General features: G+C 34.4%; 1 protein-coding gene across 2 annotated transcripts in view; it reads left to right on the top strand.

Moving 5' to 3' along the window:
• LOC136024989 (E3 ubiquitin-protein ligase NRDP1-like) overlaps positions 1–25,544 on the top strand; it is a 69,534-nt gene that overhangs the window by 4,096 nt on the left and 39,894 nt on the right. For both annotated transcript variants that reach the window (XM_065700600.1, XM_065700601.1), the window contains exons 2-3: positions 799–1,025; positions 22,878–23,020. In XM_065700600.1, coding sequence (XP_065556672.1) covers positions 936–1,025; positions 22,878–23,020 — 233 coding nt within the window. In that variant the 5' untranslated portion in view covers positions 799–935. The remainder of the gene's footprint in view (positions 1–798; positions 1,026–22,877; positions 23,021–25,544) is intronic.

Here is a 25,544-nt window from a genome sequence, read left to right as displayed (position 1 = left end):
TACTCAAATTGAGAATATCGTCAGCATAATTCAAAAGCGATAGGTCAAACCCACGAAAAATAAAGCTCATTTCAACTTTCTTCTAGGTATCGATAACACTGTTATTAAATACCGGTAGTGAGGTTATAACACCTTGTCGAGAACCTTTATGTACGGGAATGGACCTGTCAATTAAATCAGAGCTTTTACCAAAAAGTGACTTAACCTTTTAATTTAATTTCCGATACATGTTTCGAAGGGTAGCTATTACAGAACTGTTGATACCACAAAGCAGAGCCACTAGTAAAAGTTGCGGGTGGATTCCAGAGTCAAAAGCTTTGCTGATATCTTGGCCGGCAAGAAACAGTAAGAACTCTATACTTATTATATACATTCGTTTTAGATCGATAGAAATTTAATTAATAAAATATTCTACTGATTTTTTTATTATAAATATAGCTTAAATAGATCAAACAAATTTTTAATCTCTAAATTTCCTTTCAACAAATTTTTTTTAAGGAATCGATGATCTATGGTTTGAATTAAAATAAAATTATGATATTGAAGTATTCTACATAGATATATAATATTGTTTTTTTTCTTTTATATTGTCCTTGCTGTTTAACAACATGCTTTAGAATGCCTAATTTTTTTTTTTTTTGATTTTTTCAGAATAGCGCAAAAAACATGTCCCTTTAAAGCCGTTAAGGGGAGGTAACTCTGTTCTTACTTGGGAAAATATACTGGAGCAAATTTTTCCTTATGGTTTTGCGACTATATTTTGTGTTAACTCGGTGTAAAACAAATTTCCTTTTTCAGCAACCAAATTTTGGCTGAAGTAAATATCGTCCAACCAAGACACATTCAGGCTCTATACAGTTTGACCGAAAATATCTAGGTCAAACAAGACATAGTAATTTATTTTTATTGGAACATGGAAACTAGTCGGCATTGAGATGGGAATAAATATTGATAGATTTATTGGAGATGTTGACTCAAATTTCATCTGTTCAATATGCAACGACGTCTTAGAAGATCCTCTACAGGTTTGGATTTATAAATATTAGATGGTTGGCTTATAAAAGACTTTCAGTTGCAAAGAAAAACAATCCGATACTAAAGGAAACACTGAACAAAAAAAAATTCAAACAAAATCATTGGCAGCGCACTATCGCTGCCTAATAAAGAGCCATGTTGACACGAGGTATTTTTTTTTCAACCTGGGCTCTTCTCGTCGAAGGAGTTGTCGTAGAATCTTCGAAAAGGGCTCCTTTGATTGGAAATTAGAAGGACCTGTGCTGTTTTGAATAGTCGAATGTGACTGGAAGATGAGTAATATTCCTCCGCCGCCCATCATTTTCCCAAACACATCCAATAAAATTTTTTAGATAGCCATTTTATTATACGTAGTTGAAAGATCCGGAAATTACGTCTTTGCGGATGAGTCCCCCCCCCATCCCAGAGTCCTCATGGTAAGGTTGTAAGTTATGGTGTGGGGCATATAAGATATATATATATATATATATATATATATATATATATATATATATATATATATATATATATATATATATATATATATATATATATATATATATATATATATATATCCCAGAGTCCTCATGGCAAGGTTGTGAGTTATGGTGTGGGGCATATATATATATATATATATATATATATATATATATATATATATATATATATATATATATATATATATATATACTAGCTGTTGGGGTGGCGCTTCGCGCCACCCCAACACCTAGTTGGTGGGGGCGCTTCGCGCCCCCCCCAAGCCCCCCCGCGCGCGTAAGTCGTTACGCGCCATAATAGTTACGCGCCATTGTAGTTGTGTCCCTATGTCCCACCTGTGAATATAGATATATATATATATATATGGTTTTAACTACGTAAAACTTGCGAATATACAACATTCTTTGCTGTCCCATTGTCTTTGCATATAAATAGATTGTCAGGTTATCCCCCTGTTTCCCCCGGTGTCCCCGTTGTAGTTGTGTCCCTGTGTCCCGGTCGTTATTTATATTCCCTGTGTCCCGGTCGTCATTTGTATCCCGGTGTACCGGTCTGTATATACATTCGTTTTTTAGTTTTGTTTTTCTCCTTTATTTTTTTCCTTTTTTTTTCTTTTTTAGTTTATTTAGATTTTTAGATTTTTTAGTTTTTTTATTAGTTTTTAGTTTTTTTTTCTTTTTAGTTTTTTTGTAGTTTTTACCTTCTTTTTAGTTTTGTTAATTTTTTTTTTTACTTGTGTCCTGGTCGTCATTTATACTCCCTGTGTCCCGGTGCTTTGTTGATTGCTAATCGAACATTCCTTTTGTCCTGGTCGCTTTCTCTTTGAGTGTCGTCATTTATTTTTTTCTTTTTTAGTTCTTTTAGTTTTTACCTTTTTTAGTTTTTTTTTAGTTTTTAGTTTTTTTAGTTTTTTACCTTTTTTTAGTTTTTTTAGTTTTTTAGCTTTTTTATTTTTTTTATTAGTTTTTAGTTTTTTTGTAGTTTTTGCCTTTTTTTTTAGTTTTTTGTCCTGGTCGCTTTCTCTTTGAGTGTCGTCATTTATTAGTTTTTTCCTTTTTTTTTTAGTTTTTTATTGGTTTTTACCTTTATTTTAGCTTATTTTTCAGTTTTTTCCTTTTTTTTAGTTTTTTTTTATTTTTTATTTTTTTTAGTTTTTTACCTTTTTTTAGTTTTTTTAGTTTTTTTAGTTTTTTAGCTTTTTTACTTTTTTTATTAGTTTTTAGTTTTTTTTTGTAGTTTTTGCCTTTTTTTAGTTTTTTCAGTTTTTTTTTTTAGTTTTTTATTGGTTTTTACCTTTATAGTTTTTTTAGTTTTTTAGCTTTTTTATTTTTTTTATTAGTTTTTAGTTTTTTTTGTAGTTTTTGCCTTTTTTTAGTTTTTTCAGTTTTGACGTCACCTAATCCAGTTTTTTCAGGTGACGTCACCTGACACATCCATCCACACATCCATCCACACATCCACAGACAGACAACTTATTTTTATATATATAGATAGATATATATATATATATATATATATATATATATATATATATATATATATATATATATATATATATATATATATATATATATATATATAAATATATATGTATATATATATATGTATATATATATATATATATATATATATATATATATATATATATATATATATATATGTATATATATATATATATATATATATAGCAAGGGTGATCGTATGAACTTTGGAGGGGGCTCATTGGACTGGTAAACAGAATTACTAGTGCCCTTTTTAAGATTCAGAGTAATAAAAGGGTGGATACTCCCCCCCCCCCCGTACCTCATATTTTCCCAAAATACATTTGAAAGAAATTATGAGATAGCTATTTGTTATCGTAAAAACTTTGAAAAGGCTCATATGATTGCTCATATGCCCCCTGCCCTCAGGGCAAAGGTTGTATGTTATGCTCTGGGGCTATAATAAGGTCTATATAGAACAGGTGATCGTATAAACTCCGGAGGGGGCTTGTTGGATTTGTAACCAGGAGTTCTAGTGGCCTTTTATAGATTCAGAATGAACACATCCAATAAAATTTTTTAGATAGCCATTTTATTATACGTAGTTGAAAGATCCGGAAATTACGTCTTTGCGGATGAGTCCCCCCCCCCCCCATCCCAGAGTCCTCATGGTAAGGTTGTAAGTTATGATGTGGGGCATATAAGATATATATATATATATATATATATATATATATATATATATATATATATATATATATATATATATATATATATATATATATATATCCCAGAATCCTCATGGCAAGGTTGTGAGTTATGGTGTGGGGCATATATATATATATATATATATATATATATATATATATATATATATATATATATATATATATATATATATATATATATATATATATATATATATATATATATATATATATATATATATATATATATATATATATATAGCAAGGGTGATCGTATGAACTTTGGAGGGGGCTCATTGGACTGGTAAACAGAATTACTAGTGCCCTTTTTAAGATTCAGAGTAATAAAAGGGTGGATACTCCCCCCCCCCGTACCTCATATTTTCCCAAAATACATTTGAAAGAAATTATGAGATAGCTATTTCTTGTCGTAGAAACTTTGAAAGGGCTCATATGATTGCTCATATGCCCCCTGCCTTAAGGGCAAAGGTTGCATGTTATGCTCTTGGGATATATAGAACGGGTGATCGTATAAACTCCAGAGGGGGCTTGTTGGATTTGTAACCAGGAGTTCTAGTGGCCTTTTATAGATTCAGAATGAACGGAGGGTGGATAACCCCCCTCCAAACCTCGTATTTTCCCGATTTGTATCTGATAGAAATTTGAGACTGCCATTTGTTTTCGTAAAAACTTCAAAAAACTCTTATTTGATTGGAAATAGAAAGGGCTAGTGCTCTTTTTACTTGTCAAAACTGATTACAAGGCAACCAGCCCCCAACACACCCATCACTTCCAAAAAACGTCTAATTAAAATTCTGGGATACCCATTTTGTTCAGTGTTGTTGAAAAGTGTGTAAATTATGTCTTTGACCAACCCCATAGATTTCTAGACGAAAATATAACTTACACTTTACTGAAAAAATGGCTGTGAATTGTCTGTTCAATATGCATATACTGAAATATATATTTCTCGAAGTTTCGACAGTCTATATATCTATATATATATAAATAAGTTGTATGTCTGTGGGTCTGTCGAGTGACTTTATGTCATCATGTCATCATGAAGTTAGTTGTCGTCATGTTTCTTATGACGATGATGTCATTAAAAGTATTTAAGAAAGTCGTTCAAAGACAAATTTTTAATTGTAAGAAGATCGTGGACGGAAAAATGTTTAATTGTAAAATGACTGAAGAACCTACAATGGCAACAGCCGAAGAAGCTGCTCAAAGAGTCTATGCCAAAAAACTTGCGGCTGATAGAGAAAGTATGAAAAGGATGCGTGCCGAGGAATCACAAGAACTGCAAAAAAAAGGGCTTGCGGCTAAAGAAAGCAAAACCGCGCAGTTAGATGAAAATCCACCTGGACAGCGAGAGTCAAACATATCAAAACTGAAAATGATAGCGATGATGATTGGGTTTGAATTTTGACTTGGATAAGGTCATCAATGCCTACCAGATTTTAGTTAAAAAAAACAAAGGTTCGGCGATATGTATTTCATAGTGACGGTGAAAAAATAAAGAAGAAAAAGAAAACTGAAAAAAGAAAAAAGGTTAAAACTAAAAAAAAACTAAAAAGAAAAAACACTCAAAGAGAAATTACAGACCGGGACACAAATGACGACAGGGACGGAGGGAATGTAAATGACGATCGGGACACTCAAAGATAAATTACAGACTGGGATGCCGGGACAAAAATGACGACCGGGACACAGGAAATATAAATTACGACCAGGACACGGGTATTTAAGAATATCGTTCAACGACAAATTTTTAATTGTAAGAAGATCGTTGAAAGATAAATTTTTCATTGTAAAATGACTGAAGAACCTACAATGGCAACACCCGAGGAGGCTGCTAAAAACGAATGTATTCAAGCCGAAGTAGCTGAGTTGGTAAAGCGTTATGTTTCAGGTTCTAGGTCCGAGAGGCTCCAGGTTTGAACCTTGGCTTTAGCATTAATGCAAAAGAAGAAAAAAACTAAAAAAGGTAAAAACTACAAAAAAACTAAAAAGAAAATACTAAAAAAACTAAAAAAGCTATAAAACTAAAAAAACAAAAAAAGGTAAAAAACTAAAAACTAAAAAAGAAAAAAAAACTAAAAAACCTAAAAAAAGGGTAAAAACTACAAAAAAAACTAAAAATAAAAAAAACTAATAAAAAAAAATAAAAACTGAAAAAGATAAAAACTAAAAAAGGAAAAAACTGAAAAATAAAGGATAAAAAGAAAACTAAAAGCCGGGACACAGGGATTATAAATGACGACCGGTACACTCAAAGATAAATTACAGACCAGGACACAAATGACGACCGGTACACAAAAAATATAAATGACGAACGGGACGCTCAAAGAGAAATTACAGACTGGGACACTAGGACACAAATGACGACCGGGATACTGGGAATATAAATGACGATCGGGACAAAGGGAATGTTCAATTAGCAATCACCATCAGCAAAGCTCAAGGGTAATCATTAGAATACTGAGGTATAGATCTGAATACGGATTGTTTTTCCCATGGACAATTTTATGTTGCATGTTCAGGAGTCGGTAAACCACACTCTATTTATATGCACAGACAATGGGACATCAAAGAATGTTGTATATTTGCAAGTTTTAAGTAGTTAAAAACATATATATATATCTATAACGAAAAGAGAGATCTTTTCTCTTTTATCTATATTCACAGGTGGGACACAGGGACACAACTACAATGGCGCGTAACTAATATGGCGCGAAACGACTTACGCGCGTGGGGGGACTTGGGGGGCCACGAATCGCCACCCAAACAGCTAGTATATATATATATATATATATATATATATATATATATATATATATATATATATATATATATATATATATATATATATATATATATATATATATATATATATATATATTGGATATTGCATGGACATTATTAATTCAGTAAGTTTTATGTGAAGAAACTCAAAATTTCGCAATAGGGATTATAGTGACGCATAATCCCTACTATACTTATTGACCTACATAAAGGATTCTATTGCATTATAAGCTTAATGGAGCGCTAAAGGCGATTTTATTTATTTTATTTTTTTTTGGCCTTGCTTATTTAAGCCCAGACCTAAGGAGTGAGAAATGTCAATATTTATTTGTTCTGGTTGTGGTCGATCTTGTGGCAAGGGGATTACCCTGCAATGCACAAAATGTCTTGAGATGTTTCACCCACAGTGTGCAGGCATTTCCCCAATTGAGCGTAAAGAAAAACCGAATTGGATTTGCTTAATCTGTTCAAATAACGATGAAGTACATGAATCTTGCATCTCGAATAATAATCCCTGTATATCCCCGATAATCAGCAGTCAAAAATCCATTCCCGCTAATACTAATTCTGTAGCTGAAAATTCATGCAGTCGAAGCGTGGACCTGTCAATCCAGTCTATTTCAAGACCAAATAAACTTTCCACTGAGATAAGTGCAAGTGACAATATATCTGACGTCACAAGTCAGCCAGTTAATGCATGCGATTTTGATAAGACTTTTGTGTCAGAGACAGGAATTCCGCATGTCGCAGTTAATTCGATATTATTCTTCGCTCTTGATTCGTTGAAAGCAGGAATAAGTGTTGATGAAATATGTAACGCAATGGCAGGTTTCTATCGTTTAGAAGAGTTGAATGTAGCAAAAACGCTGCTCGCATGTCTGTGTCGTAAAGCTGGTAGATTGCAAGAAAGGAGAGGAAAAACAGCTGAAAGACTACTGCCTCGGACATAATGCGTGTTATCATAGAACTTGATTCGAAACAGTTCATATGGCCTGTAATCGTCCCACGGAGCTTTAATGAATGTCCAGTATTAAAGCCTGACATCAGCGTCCGGCTTGATAAACTTGTTTATGACTACTCCCGAAAGCTTGAAAAAACACTTTCTTCTATTGAGCGTATCGAATCTAATTTAGAGAAAAAAATAACGCCTGGCAATGATCTTGATCTCAATCCCCCCACTGTACCCCACCATGAATGGCCGCCTCTCCCACTAAAGACTGTCCCATTAGAGACCATAGTGATAAAAAACCCACCCACTCTCCTACTGAAGGATCCTGTCTGCCGCAAGAAAGAATTTGATAAGACAGGGTGTGCAAATATTCGTTATGTTAAAGCAACTAAGGATAGTGTTATGGTATCGGTACCATGTCAAGATGCATCGAAGCTCAGTTGTGATCTAAAGGTTAATTTTCCTGAAAGCATAATAACTTCCAAGCCTCGGCGATTTTTTGGAATTATCAGGAGTGTGGACATTGATTTTGATGTTAGTGCCTACGCATTGGACTTTCCGGGTATAATCGAGTTTAACCGGCTAGGAAAATCGCAAACTGTAAGAGTTATTTTTCAAACAGAAGAATACCTGCATTTTTACATCAAACATGGCATCAAATTCGGTTATGAGATTTTCCGAGTGGAACGTGATCGTATTCAGCCTAGGCGTTGTTTTAAATGTCAAAGTTTTAACCATGTTCAAAATCAGTGTAAATCTGAATGTTTCAGATGTGCCCAATGTAGTGGTAATCACATTTCGACTAAAGACTCCCCATGTCATGCGCCAGTTAAATGCGCCAGTTGTGGCTCAAATGATCATCCAGTTTACAGCTTTAGGTGTACGATTTTAAAGAAATTTTGTAAATGAATGTATTACTTTGTATTACGTCCTTTAATTCAAATGGTGTGTTAGGAAAATTACCTGTACTTCATAGTTTTTTGAATGAAAAATCATCGTTATTATGTCTTCAGGAACACCACCTCCTTGATCATTCGTTGAATCTGCTTTCTAGTCTGTCTACTGAGCATGACATTTTTGCTGTTCCCGCTACACCGACTGGTGGACGTCCCTCCGGTGGTTTAGCTACTATTATACCCAAGTCTCTTAATGCAGCTATTCTAGCAATTGATACAAATTTTTTAGCTTGTAGTTTTTCAAATGTAGTTTTAATTTATTGTTATTTTCCGACTGATTACCATGATGATACTTCTTTTAATGCGTTTACTCAATGCTGTTTTAATCTTAGTCGTTTTGTCTCTAGTTTACAGTCAAATTTGCGTACTTATATTTTAGGTGATTTTAACTGTGATCCAAATATAGCAAATGAAAGGGGTACAATTTTATCTTCTTGTCTTCCTAATTTTTCTGTTTTACCGAAGTCCCAGGATTTTACTTATATTCATTGGAGTGGTAGTACAACTAATATTGATCATGTTTTTTCTTCTAACCCAAGTGATCCTTTGCCTGTGGTTACTGTAATCGAAGAATTCCCCGTTAGTGACCACATGCCGCTTCAGTTCCTTATACCCCCTTTGGCTTCTCGTCCTTCCCCAGTTCGTTTTTCTGGTAATAAGCTTCCTAAATTTTTTGATCGGGTTGATTGGAATCCAAATTTTAGACCGCTTTACCAAGAAAGAGTTGGGACTTTAATTGATAAAGTTTATATCCCTGATAGTTTGGATTCAATGGATAGTAATCCCTCTTTGACTATTAATTGTCTATATTTTGAATTAATCCATTGCTTAAAGTATGGTGCTGCGGCAGTTTTTCCTACTAATAGGATAAGATTGGGCGCGCAGAAACCTTTTTGGAGCCTCAATCCTTTTTTGGTAAATTCTAATAAGGCGGCTAAACAAGCGTATTGGGAATGGCGGGCCCTCGGTAAGCCAAGAGACTCGCATCCAGTTTTTTTGCTAATGAAAAAGAGAAAGGCTGAATTCCAAGCAGAGCTCCGTCGTCAAAATAACCTGGTAATAGAAGAAGCTTCTTCAAACATTGATAACGACAAGGACAAGAATCTCCTTTGGAATGTTCTCCGAGGCAACAGGCGGATTAACATGCCTGATACTAATTCCACACCATCGCTAAAAGAGTGGGAAAATTATTTTTCTAAGTTGTCGATTTCGTACGATTCTAACAGTGTTGTGTTGCAATTAGATGAAAGGTTGAAGAATTTTTCAACTGATTACAGGATTTCTGAGGATATGTTACGTGGAGCAATCAAAACGTTAAAGGCGCAGTCGGCTAAGGATCATGATGGCTTATTTGCTAATCACCTCAAACTTGCTCCTTCTTCTTTTCTTGTTACTCTGCTGGCATTTTTCAACCTTTTACTTACTACTGGTTTAGTACCATCGTCATTCTATATTGGCATAGTTACGCCTATTCCTAAGAGCGGGAAAAAAGACTTGTCATCTTGTAGTTCCTGGAGGCCAATTACTAGGGGTTCTATGATTGGGAAAGTGTTTGAGTTGTGTTTGAAGGATCTTCTTGAAGTTCTTGACACTGGTTCTAATCAAGTTGGTTTCAAGAGAGGTTTGGGATGTGACCATGCCCATGCATCTTTCAGTAAAGTTATTGAAGAAGCGAGAATCTCTGGTCAACCGCTATACGCCCTCTTGATTGATATCAAAGGGGCCTTTGATAACATTTCTCATGCACTTGCTCTGCTCACTTTAATCCATGCTGGATTGCCCCTAGCTGTAATACGAGTCCTTCGCTCTTGGTATTCTGGTTTAAAGATCCTTATCTGTCCGAGTTCGTCTTCATCTCAGTCCAAATTAATTCAAGTGGGTAGAGGAATTAGACAAGGAGGAATTATTTCTCCTTATATATTCAATTCTTGTTTAGCTACTGCCCTTAATTCTCTTTCCTGCTCGTTTGTTTCATTATCTCGAAATCTGTCTTACATTGCATATGCTGATGACATTATCCTTCTAAGCCGGTCCAAGTCTAGTCTTGTTTCTAATTTTAATATTTTAATTAATTGTTTAAAAGGTTTGGGCCTTTCTATCAGTTTTGAAAAATGTCAATTTTTTGTTGTAAATTGTTTAGAGGATAATGCCAGGGCGACTCTCGATTGCGGCAATGGTGTTATTTTTCAGTCGTCGCCAATAGTCACTTATTTGGGATTACCTTATGCTGCTTCGAAAAGAGATTTTAAACCAGTCCTAGTTCAGCATGTTCAGATGAAACTACGCAAGGTATTTGGTCTTTTAATTCGTTTTCGGGGTCTTTACCGTCGGGACGTCCTTGGTCGTATGTATAGCGCTGTTGCTCTGCCTCACGTATTGTTCCCGTCCCTCCTCTTCCGAAATTTCAGACCTTCTGATCTTTCGCCCATTAAAGTTGCTTATTTTTAATTTTGTAAATTTTTACTTGGTTTCCCCCTTTCTTTTATTAACACTGAGATTGTTTTAAAGCTTAATGTGAAGGATCCTGTAGTCTGTATAAAGAAAAAATATAAAACATTTGAAGATAGGGCGAAAATTAGCCTTTTAAGCCACAATTTATTTCCGTTTTTTAGTAACAGTTCTGGCTCTTCATGATTTATAGGCTAATATATTTAGAAAGTGTTTTTTTTTTTTTTTTTTTTTTTTTCTTTTGTTGGATCAGTATTTGATAGGTTTTGATTGTAAGTGTTATCAGTTGTTTTTTTTCTTTATATTATATTGTAGCGTACTCCTCATTTTTTGAGGGAAATAAAGAAAATAAATAAATATATATATATATATATATATATATATATATATACATATATATATATATATATATATATATATATATATATATATATATATATAAATAAGTTGTTTGTTTGTCTGTCTGTCGACTGACGTAATGTTTGTGTGTCGACTGACGTCATGTTTGTCGACTGACGTCATTATGAGGATTAAGCATTATTCCGTCATGAAGTTGTTTGTCGACTGACGTCAAGTTTGTCGACTGACGAAATTACAGATTGGGACAACTGGACACAAATGAAGACCGGGACACCGGGACACAGGGGATATAAATGACGACCGGTACACTCAAAGAAAAATTACAGACTGGGACACCGGGACACAAATAACGACCCGGACAAATGGGATAGCGTTGTATACTCGTAAGATATTCACAGGTGGGACACAGGGACACAATTGCAATGGCGCGTAACGACTTACGCGCCGGGGGGCTTTGAGGGCTGCAAAGCGCCCCCACCAACTAAGTGTTGGGGTGGCGCGAAGCGCCACCCCAACAGCTAGATTTTAATATATTGAAGTTAAAAACTAAAACATTTTAAACATAAACATTTTAATAAAACATTTTAAACCTTTTATGTATTACCGTCATTTATAACTGCATCTCGCAAATGAATATATTGTTCAGAGCGGAGCTTGGTCTGATTCAGGCGGATATATAGCAAACGTTCTGATTCAATTTTAGCATACATATCAACGACGAATTGGTGAAACAATTGAAGGTATTTTAAAATATAATTTTCTTCATCCTGCCGAATCATTAGTCTATAAGAATAAGAATGCATTGCACTGCATTTCTTATTCATTTCTTTGTTAGTTGTTTGGTTTCATCAATTTAATATTAAAGTGATAGCCGTCGGCTCCATCCCAAAAAATGATAGGATATTGTAGGGCATCGTAGCATCGATGAGTTTCAGCAATTCTTTACAACTGAGCGTTTCGCTTATGAAGAATAGTATCTCGAGGTAAAAACTGATCACCGACCATAACGATTGCCACCTCGTCGATAGTTGGAGCATTGTATCTACGCACATGTTGGCCAGGAGGCTTTTTGTCAGCGGAAATAACAATTCTATGCGTATCAGTAGGCATCAAATCGATGGCTGTTTTGAACAGACGCACTAAATTATTATTTTCGTGGAAAAGATGTTGCAATTGGGAAACGATTGTCCTTTTAACATTGGAAGAAATTTCGCAACGTGCATTCAATTCAGAATTTCTATCACTGATGAAGTACAATTGTAAAAAGTTATGATTCTCGCCTGAGAATGGTAGAAGGGACCCTGCTTTATGATAAATTTGCCCTTTTACTTTGAAAGTAGGCATAGATTGATCTGGATTTTCGATTTGTGCACCCAACGACGTCATTTGGAAGCATGAGTTATATTTTCTGATCTGTCATAAAAACGCTTAGATTCTGACGTAGTTCCAGTAAGCATAGTCTTCAATGGCTCTGGTGGTGCTGCCAATAGAGGAAGTTTAACTTTTCCCGAGGCGCAACACATTCCCATTGTTTCACCATTGAATTTCAAGGCCTTGCAATGGGGACAAATTTTAGACATAGTCCCGATTTGAACACATCTACTCAAGCTATAATCATCGACTGGGCTGTACCTGAATGCCAGGCGATAACTTTTAGGTTGCTCTGATTCCTCGGCAAGCTTTCTTTTCTTACTTTCTCTATCAGCAGCAAGCCTGATTTCTTGCTGTTCTTGTGATTCCTCGGCAAGCCTTCTTTTTTCACTTTCTCTTTTAGCAGCAAGTCTGGTTTCATGTTGCTCTGGTAGTTCCTCGGCATGCCTTCTTTTTTCACTTTCTTTTTTAGCAGCAAGTCTGGTTTCATGTTGCTCTGGTAGTTCCTCGGCACGCCTTCTTTTTTCACTTTCTCTTTTAGCAGCAAGTCTGGCTTCGTGTTGCTCTGGTAGTTCCTCGGCACGCTTTCTGTTCTTTCTTTCTCTATCAGCCTCAAGCCTGTTTCCTTGCTGTTCTTTTGATTCCTCGGCATGCTTTCTTTTCTTAATTTCTCTATCAGCCTCAAGCCTGTTTCCTTGCTGTTCTTTTAATTCCTCGGCACGCTTTCTTTTCTTACTTTCTCTATCACCAGCAAGTTTTTTGGCATAGACTCTTTGAGCATCTTCCTCGGCTGTTGCCATTGTAAGTTCATCTGTCATTTTACAGTTAAATATTAATAGATTTCTACGTGAACGCATGTCTTAAATATCTTTAATGACGTCACCGTCATAACAAAAATGACGACAACTAAGTTCATGACGTCAGTCAACACACAAACATGACGGCACCCGACAGACAGACCCACACACTCACAGACAGCTTATATATATATATATATATATATATATATATATATATATATATATATATATATATATATATATATATATATATATATATATATATATATATATATATATATATATATATATATATATATATATATATATATATATATATATGACGACTTATATATATATACTAGCTGTTGGGGTGGCGCTTTGCACCACCCCAACACCTAGTTGGTGGGGCACTTCGCGCCCCCCCAAGCCCCCCCCGCGCGCGTAAGTCGTTACGCGCCATATTAGTTACGCGCCATTGTAGCTGTGTCCCTGTGTCCCACCTGTGAATAGAGATAGATATAAATATATATTTTTAACTACGAAAAACATGCGAATGTACAACATTCTGTGCATATAAATAGCATTTATATTCCCTGTGTCCCGGTCGCCATTTGTGTCCTGGTGTCCCAGTTTGTATATTCTCTTTGAGTGTCCCGGTCGTCATTTATATTCCCTCTGTCCCAGTGTCCCGGTCGTCATTTGTGTCCCGGTCTGTATTTCTATTCAAACAATCCCTGTGCCTCGGTAGTCAATTATATATCCCGCCTGTGCCCCCGGCGTCCCCGTTGTAGTTGTGTCCCTGCCTCCCGGTCTTCATTTATATTCCCGGTCGTGATTTGTGTCCAGGTGTCCCAGTCTGTAATTTTTCTTTGAGGTTCCTGGTCGTCATTTATATTCCCTCTGTGTCGGTCGTCATTTGTGTCCCGGTCTGTAATTTATCTTTGATTGTTTTTAGTTTTAGTAAGTTTTTCTTTTTAGTTTTTTTTAGTTTTTTACATTTTTTCAGTTTTTTTTTCTTCTTTATTTTTCAGCGTCACTATGAAGTACATATCGCCGAACCTTTGTTTTTTAACTTAAATCTGGTAGGCATTGATGACCTTATCCAAGTAAAAATCCCAAACCCAATCATCATCGCTATCATTTTCAGTTTTGATATGTTTTGACTCTCGCTTTCCAGGTGGATTTTCATCTAACTGCGCGGTTTTGCGTTCTTTAGCCGCAAGCCTGTTTTCTTGCTGTTCTTGTGATTCCTCGGCACGCTTTCTTTTCTTACTTTCTCTATCAGCTGCAAGCCTGTTTTCTTTCTGTTCTTGTGATTCCTCGGCACGATTTCTTTTCTTACTTTCTCTATCAGCAGCAAGTTTTTTGGCATAGACTCTTTGAACAGCTTCCTCGGCTGTTGCCATTGTAGGTTCTTCAGTCATTTTACAATTAAACATTTTTCCGTGAACGCATGTCTTAAATACCATTAATGACGTCACCGTCATAGCAAAAATGACGACAACTAACTTCATGACGTCAGTCGACACAGAAACCTATTCTATTTAAAGCCTCCCTCTTTACACCCTCCCAGGAAGTTCCCATTTACTTTAAATCTTTATTTATGACATCCACCCAACCCAGACAAAGACGTCCTGCTTTCCGTGTAGCCTCAGACGATTGGCCAAAAAGGACAATCATCGGTAATCTGTAATCCTTTATCCGTAGAACGTGTCCTAGCCATCTCAACCTTTCTTTCATTATAGCCCCATAAAGCGGGATTCCAAACAATCCGTAGGCAATTTCTCTGGAAAACATCTCGTAAATTTTCATCTGCTTTTCAGATTGCCCATGCTTCCGAGCCATATTTGACCACTATCATCACTGTAGCTTCCAATATTCTAATCTTGGTTTGTAGACTTATCTTTCTATACTTCCAAACTTGAGCATTAGCTATTCTACTTTTCACCTGACAGACAGACACACAGACAGACAACTTATTTTTATATATATAGAAGATAAATATAAGCCCCCCCACGAGCGTAAGTTGTTACGCGCCATATTAGTTACGGGCCATTGTAGTTGTGTCCCTGTGTCCCACTACAGGTTTACCGACTCTTGAACATGCAACATATAATTGTCCATGGGAACAATAATCCGTATTCAGATCTATACCTCATTATTCTAATGATTGCACTTGAGTTTTGTCGATGGTGATTGCTAATCAAACATTCTCTGTGTCTCCATCGTCATTTATATATCCCCCCTATATATCCCCCTTTTATTTTTATTTTTTTAGTTTTCTTTTTCTCCTTTATTTTTCAGTTTTTTCCTTTTTTAGTTTTTTTAGTTTTTTACCTTTTTTTAGTTTTTTTTAGTTTTTGGTTTGTTTTGTAATTTTTACCTTTTTTTAGTTATTTTTATTAGTTTTTAGTTTTTTTTTCTTTTTTAGGTTTTAGTTTTTTTACCTTTTTTACTTTTTTTTAGCTTTTTATTTTTTTTTGTTTCTTTGTAGTTTTTGTAAGGTTTGAACGTGGAACCTCTCGAACCTAGAACCTGGAACATACAACGTTACCAACTCAGCTACATCAGCTTGTATGCTTTCGTTTTTGAATTGGTATATGATGAAATAATTCAGACGTCATATGCGGACAGACAGACAGACATAACCCATAAACAACTTATTTTTATATATATAGAAGATATATATATATATATATATATATATATATATATATATATATATATATATATATATATATATATATATATATATATATATATATATATATATATATATATATATATATATATATATATATATGTATATATATATATATATATATATATATCTATCTTCTATCTATATAAAAATAAGTTGTCTGTCTGTGTGTCTGTCTGTCAGGTGACGTCATGTTTCTGTGTCGACTGACGTCATGAAGTTAGTTATCGTCATTTTTGCTATGACGGTGACGTCATTAAAGATATTTAAGACATATATGTTCACGTAGAAATCTATTAATGTTTAAGTTTAAAATGACTGATGAACTTACAATGGTAAAAGCCGATGAAGATGCTCAAAGAGTCTATGCCAAAAAACTTGCTGCTGATAGAGAAAGTCAGAAAAGAAAGCGTGCCGAGGAATCAAAAGAACAGCAAGGAAACAGGCTTGAGGCTAAAGAACGCAAAACCGTGCAGTTAGATGAAGATCCACCTGGACAGCGAGAGTTAAAACATATCAAAACTGAAAATGATAGCGATGATGATTGGGTTTGGGATTTTGACTTGGATAAGGTCATCAATGCCTACCAGATTTTAGTTAAAAAAACAAAGGTTCGGCGATATGTATTTCATAGTGAAGCTGAAAAATAAAGAAGAAAAAGAAAACTGAAAAAAAAATGTAAAAAACTTAAAAAATACTAAAAAGAAAAAACACTCAAAGAGAAATTACAGACCGGGACATAAATGACGATCGGGACAGAGGGAATATAAATAACGACCGGGACACTCAAAGAGAAATTACAGACTAGGATACCGGGACACAAATGACGACCAGGACACAGGGAATATAAATGATGACCAGGACACAGGTATTTAAGAATATCATTCAAAGACAAATTTTTAATTTTAAGAAGACCGTTGAAAGAGAAATTTCTAATTGTAAAATGACTGAAGAACCTACAAAGGCAACACCCGAGGAAGCTGCTCAAAACAAATGTATTCAAGCCGAAGTAGCTGTTTCCTTGCTGTTCTTTTGATTCCTCGGCACGCTTTCTTTTTCTGACTTTCTCTATCAGCAGCAAGTTTTTTGGCATAGACTCTTTGAGCATCTTCATCGGCTTTTGCCATTGTAAGTTCATCAGTCATTTTAAACTTAAACATTAATAGATTTCTACGTGAACATATATGTCTTAAATATCTTTAATGACGTCACCGTCATAGCAAAAAAGACGACAACTAACTTCATGACGTCAGTCGACACAGAAACATGACGTCACCTGGAAGACAGACAGAAACACAGACAGACAACTTATTTTTATATATATAGATACTAGCTGTTGGGGTGGCGCTTCGCACCACCCCAACACCTAGTTGGTGGGGCGCTTCGCGCCCCCTAAGCCCCCCCGTGCGCGTAAGTCGTTACGCGCCATATTAGTTACGCGCCATTGTAGTTGTGTCCCTGTGTCCCACCTGTGATTAGAGATAGATATAAATATATGTTTTTAACTACGTAAAACATGCGAATATACAACATTCTTCGCTGTCCCATTGTCTGTGCATATAAATAGATTGTCAGGTTTACTGACTCTTGAACATGCAACATATAATTGTCCATGGGAAAAACAATCCGTATTCAGATCTATACCTCATTATTCTAATGATGTGTCCCTTTGTCCCGGTCGTCATTTATATTCCCTGTGTCCCGGTGTCCCAGTTTGTAATTTCTCTTTGAGTGTCCCGGTCGTCATTTATATTCCCTGTGTCCCCGTCGTCATTTGTGTCCCAGTGTCCCGGTCTGTAATTTCTATTCAAACAATCCCTGTGTCCCGGTCGTCATTTATATATCCCGCCTGTGCCCCCGGCGTCCCCGTTGTAGTTGTGTCCCTGTGTCCCGGTCGTCATTTATATTCCCTGTGTCCCGGTCGTGATTTGTGTCCGGGTGTCCCAGTCTGTAATTTCTCTTTGAGGTTCCCGGTCGTCACTTATATTCCCTCTGTCTCGGTCGTCATTTGTGTCCCGGTCTGTAATTTCTCTTTGAGTGTTTTTTCTTTTTAGTTTTTTTTTAGTTTTTTACCTTTTTTCTTTTTTCAGTTTTCTTTTTCTTCTTTATTTTTCAGCGTCAATATGAAGTACATATCGACGAACCTTTGTTTTTTTTAACTTAAATCTGGTAGGCATTGATGACCTTATCCAAGTCAAAATCCCAAACCCAATCATCATCGCTATCATTTTCAGTTTTGATATGTTTTGACTCTCGCTGTCCAGGTGGATTTTCATCTAACTGCGCGGTTTTGCGTTCCTTAGCCGCAAGCCTGTTTTTTTGCTGTTCTTGTGATTCCTCGGAACGCTTTCTTTTCTTACTTTCTCTATCAGCAGCAAGTTTTTTGGCATAAGTTCTTTGAGCAGATTCCTCGGCTGTTGCCATTGTAGGTTCTTCAGTCATTTTACAAGTAAACATTTTTCCGTGAACAAATGTCTTAAATACCGTTAATGACGTCACCGTCAAAGCAAAAATGACGACAACTAATTTCATGACGTCAGCCGACACAGAAACATGACGTCACCTGATCCAAAGACAGACAGACAACTTATTTATATATATATATATATATATATATATATATATATATATATATATATATATATATATATATATATATATATATATATATATATATATATATATATATATTACGACTTATACTTACTTACGACACGACTGCCTGTCCATGGTTTATTCTTTATGGTTTATTGTGTATGGATATGCTGTTTGACCTCTGTGATTGTATGGATGAGTAGGGTTGAGGCCTCATTAAAGTACTGATCCATGTTAGTTATTAATGTAGGAAAACAGTCTTCCTTTGCTCCTTCTCTCTTCCTTTATTCTTTTTTTATGTGTTTGTGCTGTTGCATTGGTGATTTCTTTTTTCATTATATATATATATATATATATATATATATATATATATATATATATATATATATATATATATATATGTATATATATATATATATATATATATATATATATATATATATATATATATATATATATATATATATATATATATATATATATATATATATATATATATATATATATATATTGGTGGGGGCGCTTTTTGCCATATATATATATATATATATATATATATATATATATATATATATATATATATATATATATATATATATATATATATATATATATATATATATATATATATATATATATATATATATATATATATATATATATATATATATATATATATATATATATATATATATATATATATATATATATATATATATATATATATATACGTAAAACTTGCGAATATACAACATTCTTTGCTGTCCCATTGTCTTTGCATATAAATAGATTGTCAGGTTTACCGACTCTTGAACATGCAACATATAATGGTCCATGGGAAAACAATCCGTATTCAGATCTATACCTCATGATTCTAATGATTGCCCTTGAGCTTTGTTGATGGTAATTGCTAATCGACCATTCCCTGTGTCGCCATCGTCATTTATATATCCCCCTGTGCCCCCCGACGTCCCCTTTGTAGTTTTGTCCCTGTGTCCCGGTCGCCATTTATATTCCCTGTGTCCCGGTCGTCATTTGTGTCCCGGTGCCCCAGTCTGTAATTTCTCTTTGAGTGTCCCGGGAGTCATTTATATTCCTTGTGTCCCGGTCGTCATTTATATCCCCTTGTGCCCTCCGGCGTCCCCGTTTTAGTTGTGTCCCTGTGTCCCGGTCGTCATTTATATTCCCTGTCTCCCGGTCGTCATTTGTATCCCGGTGACCCGGTCTGTATATACATTCGTTTTTTTAGTTTTGTTTTTCTCCTTTATTTTTCATTTTTTTTTTTTTTTTCCTTTTTTCTTTTTTTCTTTTTTATTTTTTATTAGTTTTTTGTTTTTTTTTCTTTTTAGTTTTTTTATAGTTTTACCTTTTTTTTAGTTTTTTATTTTTTTTACTTATGTCCTGGTCGTCATTTATACTCCCTATGTCCCGGTCGTTATTTGTGTCCCGGTGCTTTGTTGATGGTGATTGCTAATCGAACATTCCTTTTGTCCCGGTCGCTTTCTCTTTGAGTGTCGTCATTTATATTCCCTGTGTGTCGGTGTCCCGGTCGTCATTTGTGTCCCGATGTCCCGGTCTGTAATTTCGTCAGTTGAAAACATGACGTCAGTCGTCCCACAAACATGACGTCACCCGACAGACAGACCCACACACACACAGACAACTTATTTATATATATATATATATATATATATATATATATATATATATATATATATATATATATATATATATATATATATATATATATATACATATATATATGTATATATATATATATATATATATATATATATATATATATATATATATATATATATATATTTATCGAATAATCATAGTATATAGATAATCACAGTGAAAGAATAATGGACAGCCTAACTCAAACATAAAAGTCAAAATTATAGACCATTAATTTTTGCTAGAAATGTATAGATCTTGCCAAAAATGAAGAAAAAAATTTGAACAATTAGCCAGGTCAAAGAGCAGCCTTCCAAATTCAAGTATAAGTAATTGGACTTAATTTGTGAGTTTTGAGATTTTGCAAACGTTTCCACATTTAATAGGATGCACTTGTGCCGATCCTATTGGTTGAGGAGCAGATATTGAATTCACAATAGCCACTAGTTTTACTAAGTAGGCTAAGCAGTTTCTAATACTAGGTTTCTTTGTGAAATAATTAAAAAGTAAGACTATTTTCAAATTATTTGAGAACAAATTTCTAAACATGGGTACCGTTGATTTGGAATAAAAAAATTTCAAGCACTAAAAAACTCGAGTGTAACAAGTAAGGAATTGAAAAGGAGTAGCTTACCTAGTGCATGGTATATATCATATCGGCTTTGACTTTTTAATTTTGCTTCAATTGAAAACCTGTCATTTGCTATCGATTGAGAAGTTTTACTTTACTTTTTAATGGTTTTTCAAATCATGTTGGAAAATACACCTTCGTTCTCCGTGGTAAATTTCTCTATTACTCTGGAAAACATTCTACCGTACTAAAATTATCCCACTTAAGAATTTTTAAATCAACAAAGCCCAGGCAATCTTCTCACAACTCCGCCACCATTTGTGGATCTGGCGGGAGATCAGAATGAAGAGAAACATTTTTGAATATAAAGCGGCTTTTAGATATGTCTTCTTCTATGCAGTCAAAACTTGGCACTTAAGGCGCTTTATCTCCATGATTTTGAAATCTTCGATCACCACCGTCTACATAAAATCCTACAGATTCGATACTACAACAGAATCTCAAATGCTGATTTGCACCACCACTGCTGTAAAATCAAACCCACGGCCAAGATTGTCAAACAGAGAAGACTGCGTTGACTTGGTAATGTGCTTAGAAGACCCAATGGCCGTATCATAAATCAAGTGCATCTAGCTTCCCCGTTGCCAGATTGGGGCAGTTGACCTGGTGATCAATAGCAACTGCCAAAAATGACTTCAACCCCGTTGGCGAATTTTGAAGAGATTTGCTGGCTCCGGTTTGCTGAAGAGTTGGCACAAGATCGCGAAAAATTGGAGTCAACCATGCGTAGTCTTCTAGATGCCGGGTGAGGCGTCTTTGTCTGGTCCCGCTACAAGTACAAGTACACTTGAAATTCATCCCCACAATAAAATTCTCTTCAAACATTTCCTATTGGGAAATTGTCTTTACTTTAATTTTCAAGAATTTGTTTTCTATTTAACTTCTCATCGTGTTTCAAATGATGTTGGGAACCCCCTCCTCTTCAGTGAAGATTTTATTTGTAAAATTCCTCAACAAATCTGAAATTCTTCTCTTGGAAAGTTCCCTGACAAAAAATAATTCTGAATTAAACCCCCCCCCCCCCTCTCACGAAATGAAAATCACACAATTTGCTCGATGCTCACGATTCCCCGGAAAATTCCTATGGAACGTTCTCTCTGCATGTAAAAGTGAACAGCCAACGACGATATTTCTCCCCACCGTTTCCAAACTTTTCTCCCCATAAAAATTCTCATCGTTGAAAACCTCCTCATGCAGAAAATCCTTGCTGCATATTTCCTAATAAAAATTCTATATTAAGAGAGTGATCAAATTACATAACTTAATATCTTTTCCCAAATGGTTAAGTGAGGGCTTATACTATCTCTACATTCATAGGTATTGGACCTTTGAACAATCCTGAACCAAATGGCTATGTCAAAATTTTGATCGAATATTCTTTTGGGTAAAAGTGGTATGGGATAGGGCTAGTTGCTGTCCAATCTTATGATCACTAGAAAACGGGGTTATAACCTTTTTTCACATGAGTTTTCTCACTTCTAGGACCATTAGTTCCAACAGGACCAACAATCACCTCGTTTTGAAAATCAAAAAAATTTCCTCGGGCTCATAGCTTTTAATGTGTAATATTAAACTTACTGAACACTATAGATTTAACTACGCAACTGCTGATAACAAGTCATCCGAATGACAAGTCATTGGGACTCTTCAACGCTATATTCCCGGGGAGCCCTTTGCTGGATAATACAAGTACTTTCCAGCAATTTGGTTCTATTTGGGCAAGTTGCGTAAATTCATGGAGTAAAATGTAATAACAATTCTTATAAGTAATCTATTTTGTATATACATAAACACAATTTTATTAAGAGCAGTGAAAATTTTAAAATGAGAAAACAAATATGTATTATTCAACACAATATGATTAATTTTAACTAGTTAATTTTTGTGTTTATATTTCAGGCTCCAATATGTGAACATGCTTTTTGTAAAATTTGTATATCGCAGTGGTTGGACACAAATCATTCGTGTCCACTTGACAGAGAACAATTAATAATAGGTGATTTGAGGCCTGTGTCAAGGATATTGCGATCTTTACTAGCGAGGTATTTGGCTTTTTTCTTTTATGGAGAATGTGACAGCTCGTTTGAATTTAGAATGAAGGCCATGAGCACATATGTTCAGTCGGATCCTTTTATTTATTTTTTTCGAAATGCTTAAACTATAAAGAAACAGTTTAAATTGTGGTATAAAACCTGACGTTTTGTGCAGTTTGAAAAAAACCTAGGTTTTAATAAATTAAATCATAGATCAATTTAAAAAGAACTTAAAGTTTCATTTAAAAAAGCATTGCTAAGAACTGGGATAAATTTTATTTTGCTTTATTCTTCGATTAATATAAAAAATTTCTCCTCAAAATGAGTTTTTCAAAGAAACGTAAAGAGATCCATTCAACCAAATATGAGCATAAATAAAGTCAAATAATCTTACAAACGTAACTACCACAAATAGCCATCAATAAATAAATAAAACTTCGAATGAACATGAATTACAATAAATAGCCGAGTTTTTTTCAAAAAGAGCAGAGACCCCTCCCCCTGGTTTCTGAAGACTAGAACGTGACTTTTAATTTACTAAAAACAATCCTTATCTCGATGTTCCTGTTTCTCATAATATCGAAAAGCAAACATAATAACCAGGATTATTGAAAAAACGCAAATGAATGTTGGTTGCAGGTTTAATGTACATGTACAATATTTATTACTTAAAATCTTAATGATTTTGGAGTTATTAAGAGAAACTTATTTAATATTTCTCTTATTTTCAGTAAAATGCAAACTATGTTCGGGTAATTAGAACGTACTGGTATTATCAGCCCTATTCATCTTCGTTTCCGATCGTTTTGAGTTTGACTATTATTTATAGTAATTTCTGTTTATTTTGGGTTTCATTATTTATTGATGTTTACTTTGGGTACTTTTTCACTTCGAACATCATTTAATTTTGTTTCTACTTATCTCGGCTTAATATAGCTCTTTACTTTTTTTTTAAAAATTATTTCGTGGAAAATAATTTGTCTTTAGTTTTGTTTCTATTTGTTCTGAATTGACACAGCCTTTTTCTTTGAAAAATTTAATTTAATTTTCCAATTTTCATTGGAAAATTTAAATAATTAAAATTTTTCTATTTTTATTTAAATAATAAAATTTATTTTAATTTAAATAATTTAAATAGTTTAATTATTCAAATAATAATTTAAATTTAATAAGAATTAATTTAAATTAAATTTTAATCAAAGAGTTCGTGGTAACGAACTGTAGTAAGGAGCGACCCGGCTCAATAGTAAACGAGACTCTAAAAAATGGAACTTCGATGCTAAAAGATATATCAAAAGAATCGGATTCTTATGCTGATTTAAAATATATAAGTTTCAACAGATTTAGTCTAGTTCATCAAAGGTTATGAGCCTGAGAAAAGTTGCCTTATTTTGAAAAATAGGGGGAAACACCCCCTAACAGTCATAGTATCTTAACGAAAATCACACCACCGCATTCAGTGTATCAGAGAACCCTATAGAAAAAATTCCAAGTTCCAATCTACAAAAATGTGGAATTTCGTATTTTTGCCAGAAGACAAATCACGGGTGCGTGTTTATTTTTTTTTCTTTTCCCCAGGGGTCATCGTATCGATCAAGTTGTCCTAGAGTGTTGCAAGAGTTCTCTTTCTAACGGAAATGAAAAGTTCTAGTGCCCTTTTTAAGTGACCAAAAAATTGGAGAGCATCTAGGCGCCTTCACACACTCATTTTTTTCTCAAAGTCAACGGATCAGAATTTTGAGATAGCCATTTTGTTCCGCATAGTCGAAACCCATAATAACTATGTCTTTGTGGATGAATTACTGCCCCACAATCCCCTGGGGAGGGGCTGAAAGTTACAAACTTTGACCAATGTTTACATACAGTAATGGTTATTGGGAAGTGTACCGACGTTTTCAGGGGGATTTTTTTAGTTTGGGTGTGGGGTTAAACGGAGAAGGCTATGTGGGAGGATTTTTCCTTGGAGTAATATTTCATGGGGGAAGAGAAATTCAATGAAAAGGGCTCAGGATTTTCTAGCATTACTATTAAAAAAAACAATGAAAATATAAACATGAAAAAGGTTTTTCAATTGAAAGTAAGGAGTAGCTTTAAAACTTAATACGAACAAAGATTATTATGCATATGAGGTGCTCTTAGAATACTTTAGCATAACGGGCGAGGTATTTAGGGGGAGATAAATACTTCGCCCCTTATGCTAGAGTAACTTGAGTAATTTCAACTATTTATTCTACGGCCTTTCTGATTCAGGGGTCATTCTTAAGGAATTGGGAGAAAACTTAAGATTTAGTGTGAAGAGCACGGTATTAACGAGGGGAAAAACCCCCTCATATATATATAATCAAAATATAAGAGTATAAAAGTTTGTTACGTAAGTTAATTCTTAAGTAACGTATATGTTTTACTAATAAAAACGTTCGTTGAGGGAAACTAGGCCTCCTTCCCCACCCCTTATTTCTCAAAATCGTCTGATCAAAACTAAGAGAAAACCATTTAGCCAAAAAAAAGAATTAATATGCAAATTTCATTTTAA

The sequence above is a fragment of the Artemia franciscana genome, chromosome 3, assembly GCF_032884065.1.
Source record: "Artemia franciscana chromosome 3, ASM3288406v1, whole genome shotgun sequence".
NCBI classification, from domain to species: domain Eukaryota; kingdom Metazoa; phylum Arthropoda; class Branchiopoda; order Anostraca; family Artemiidae; genus Artemia; species Artemia franciscana.
This window is presented reverse-complemented; position numbering and strand designations above follow the sequence as displayed.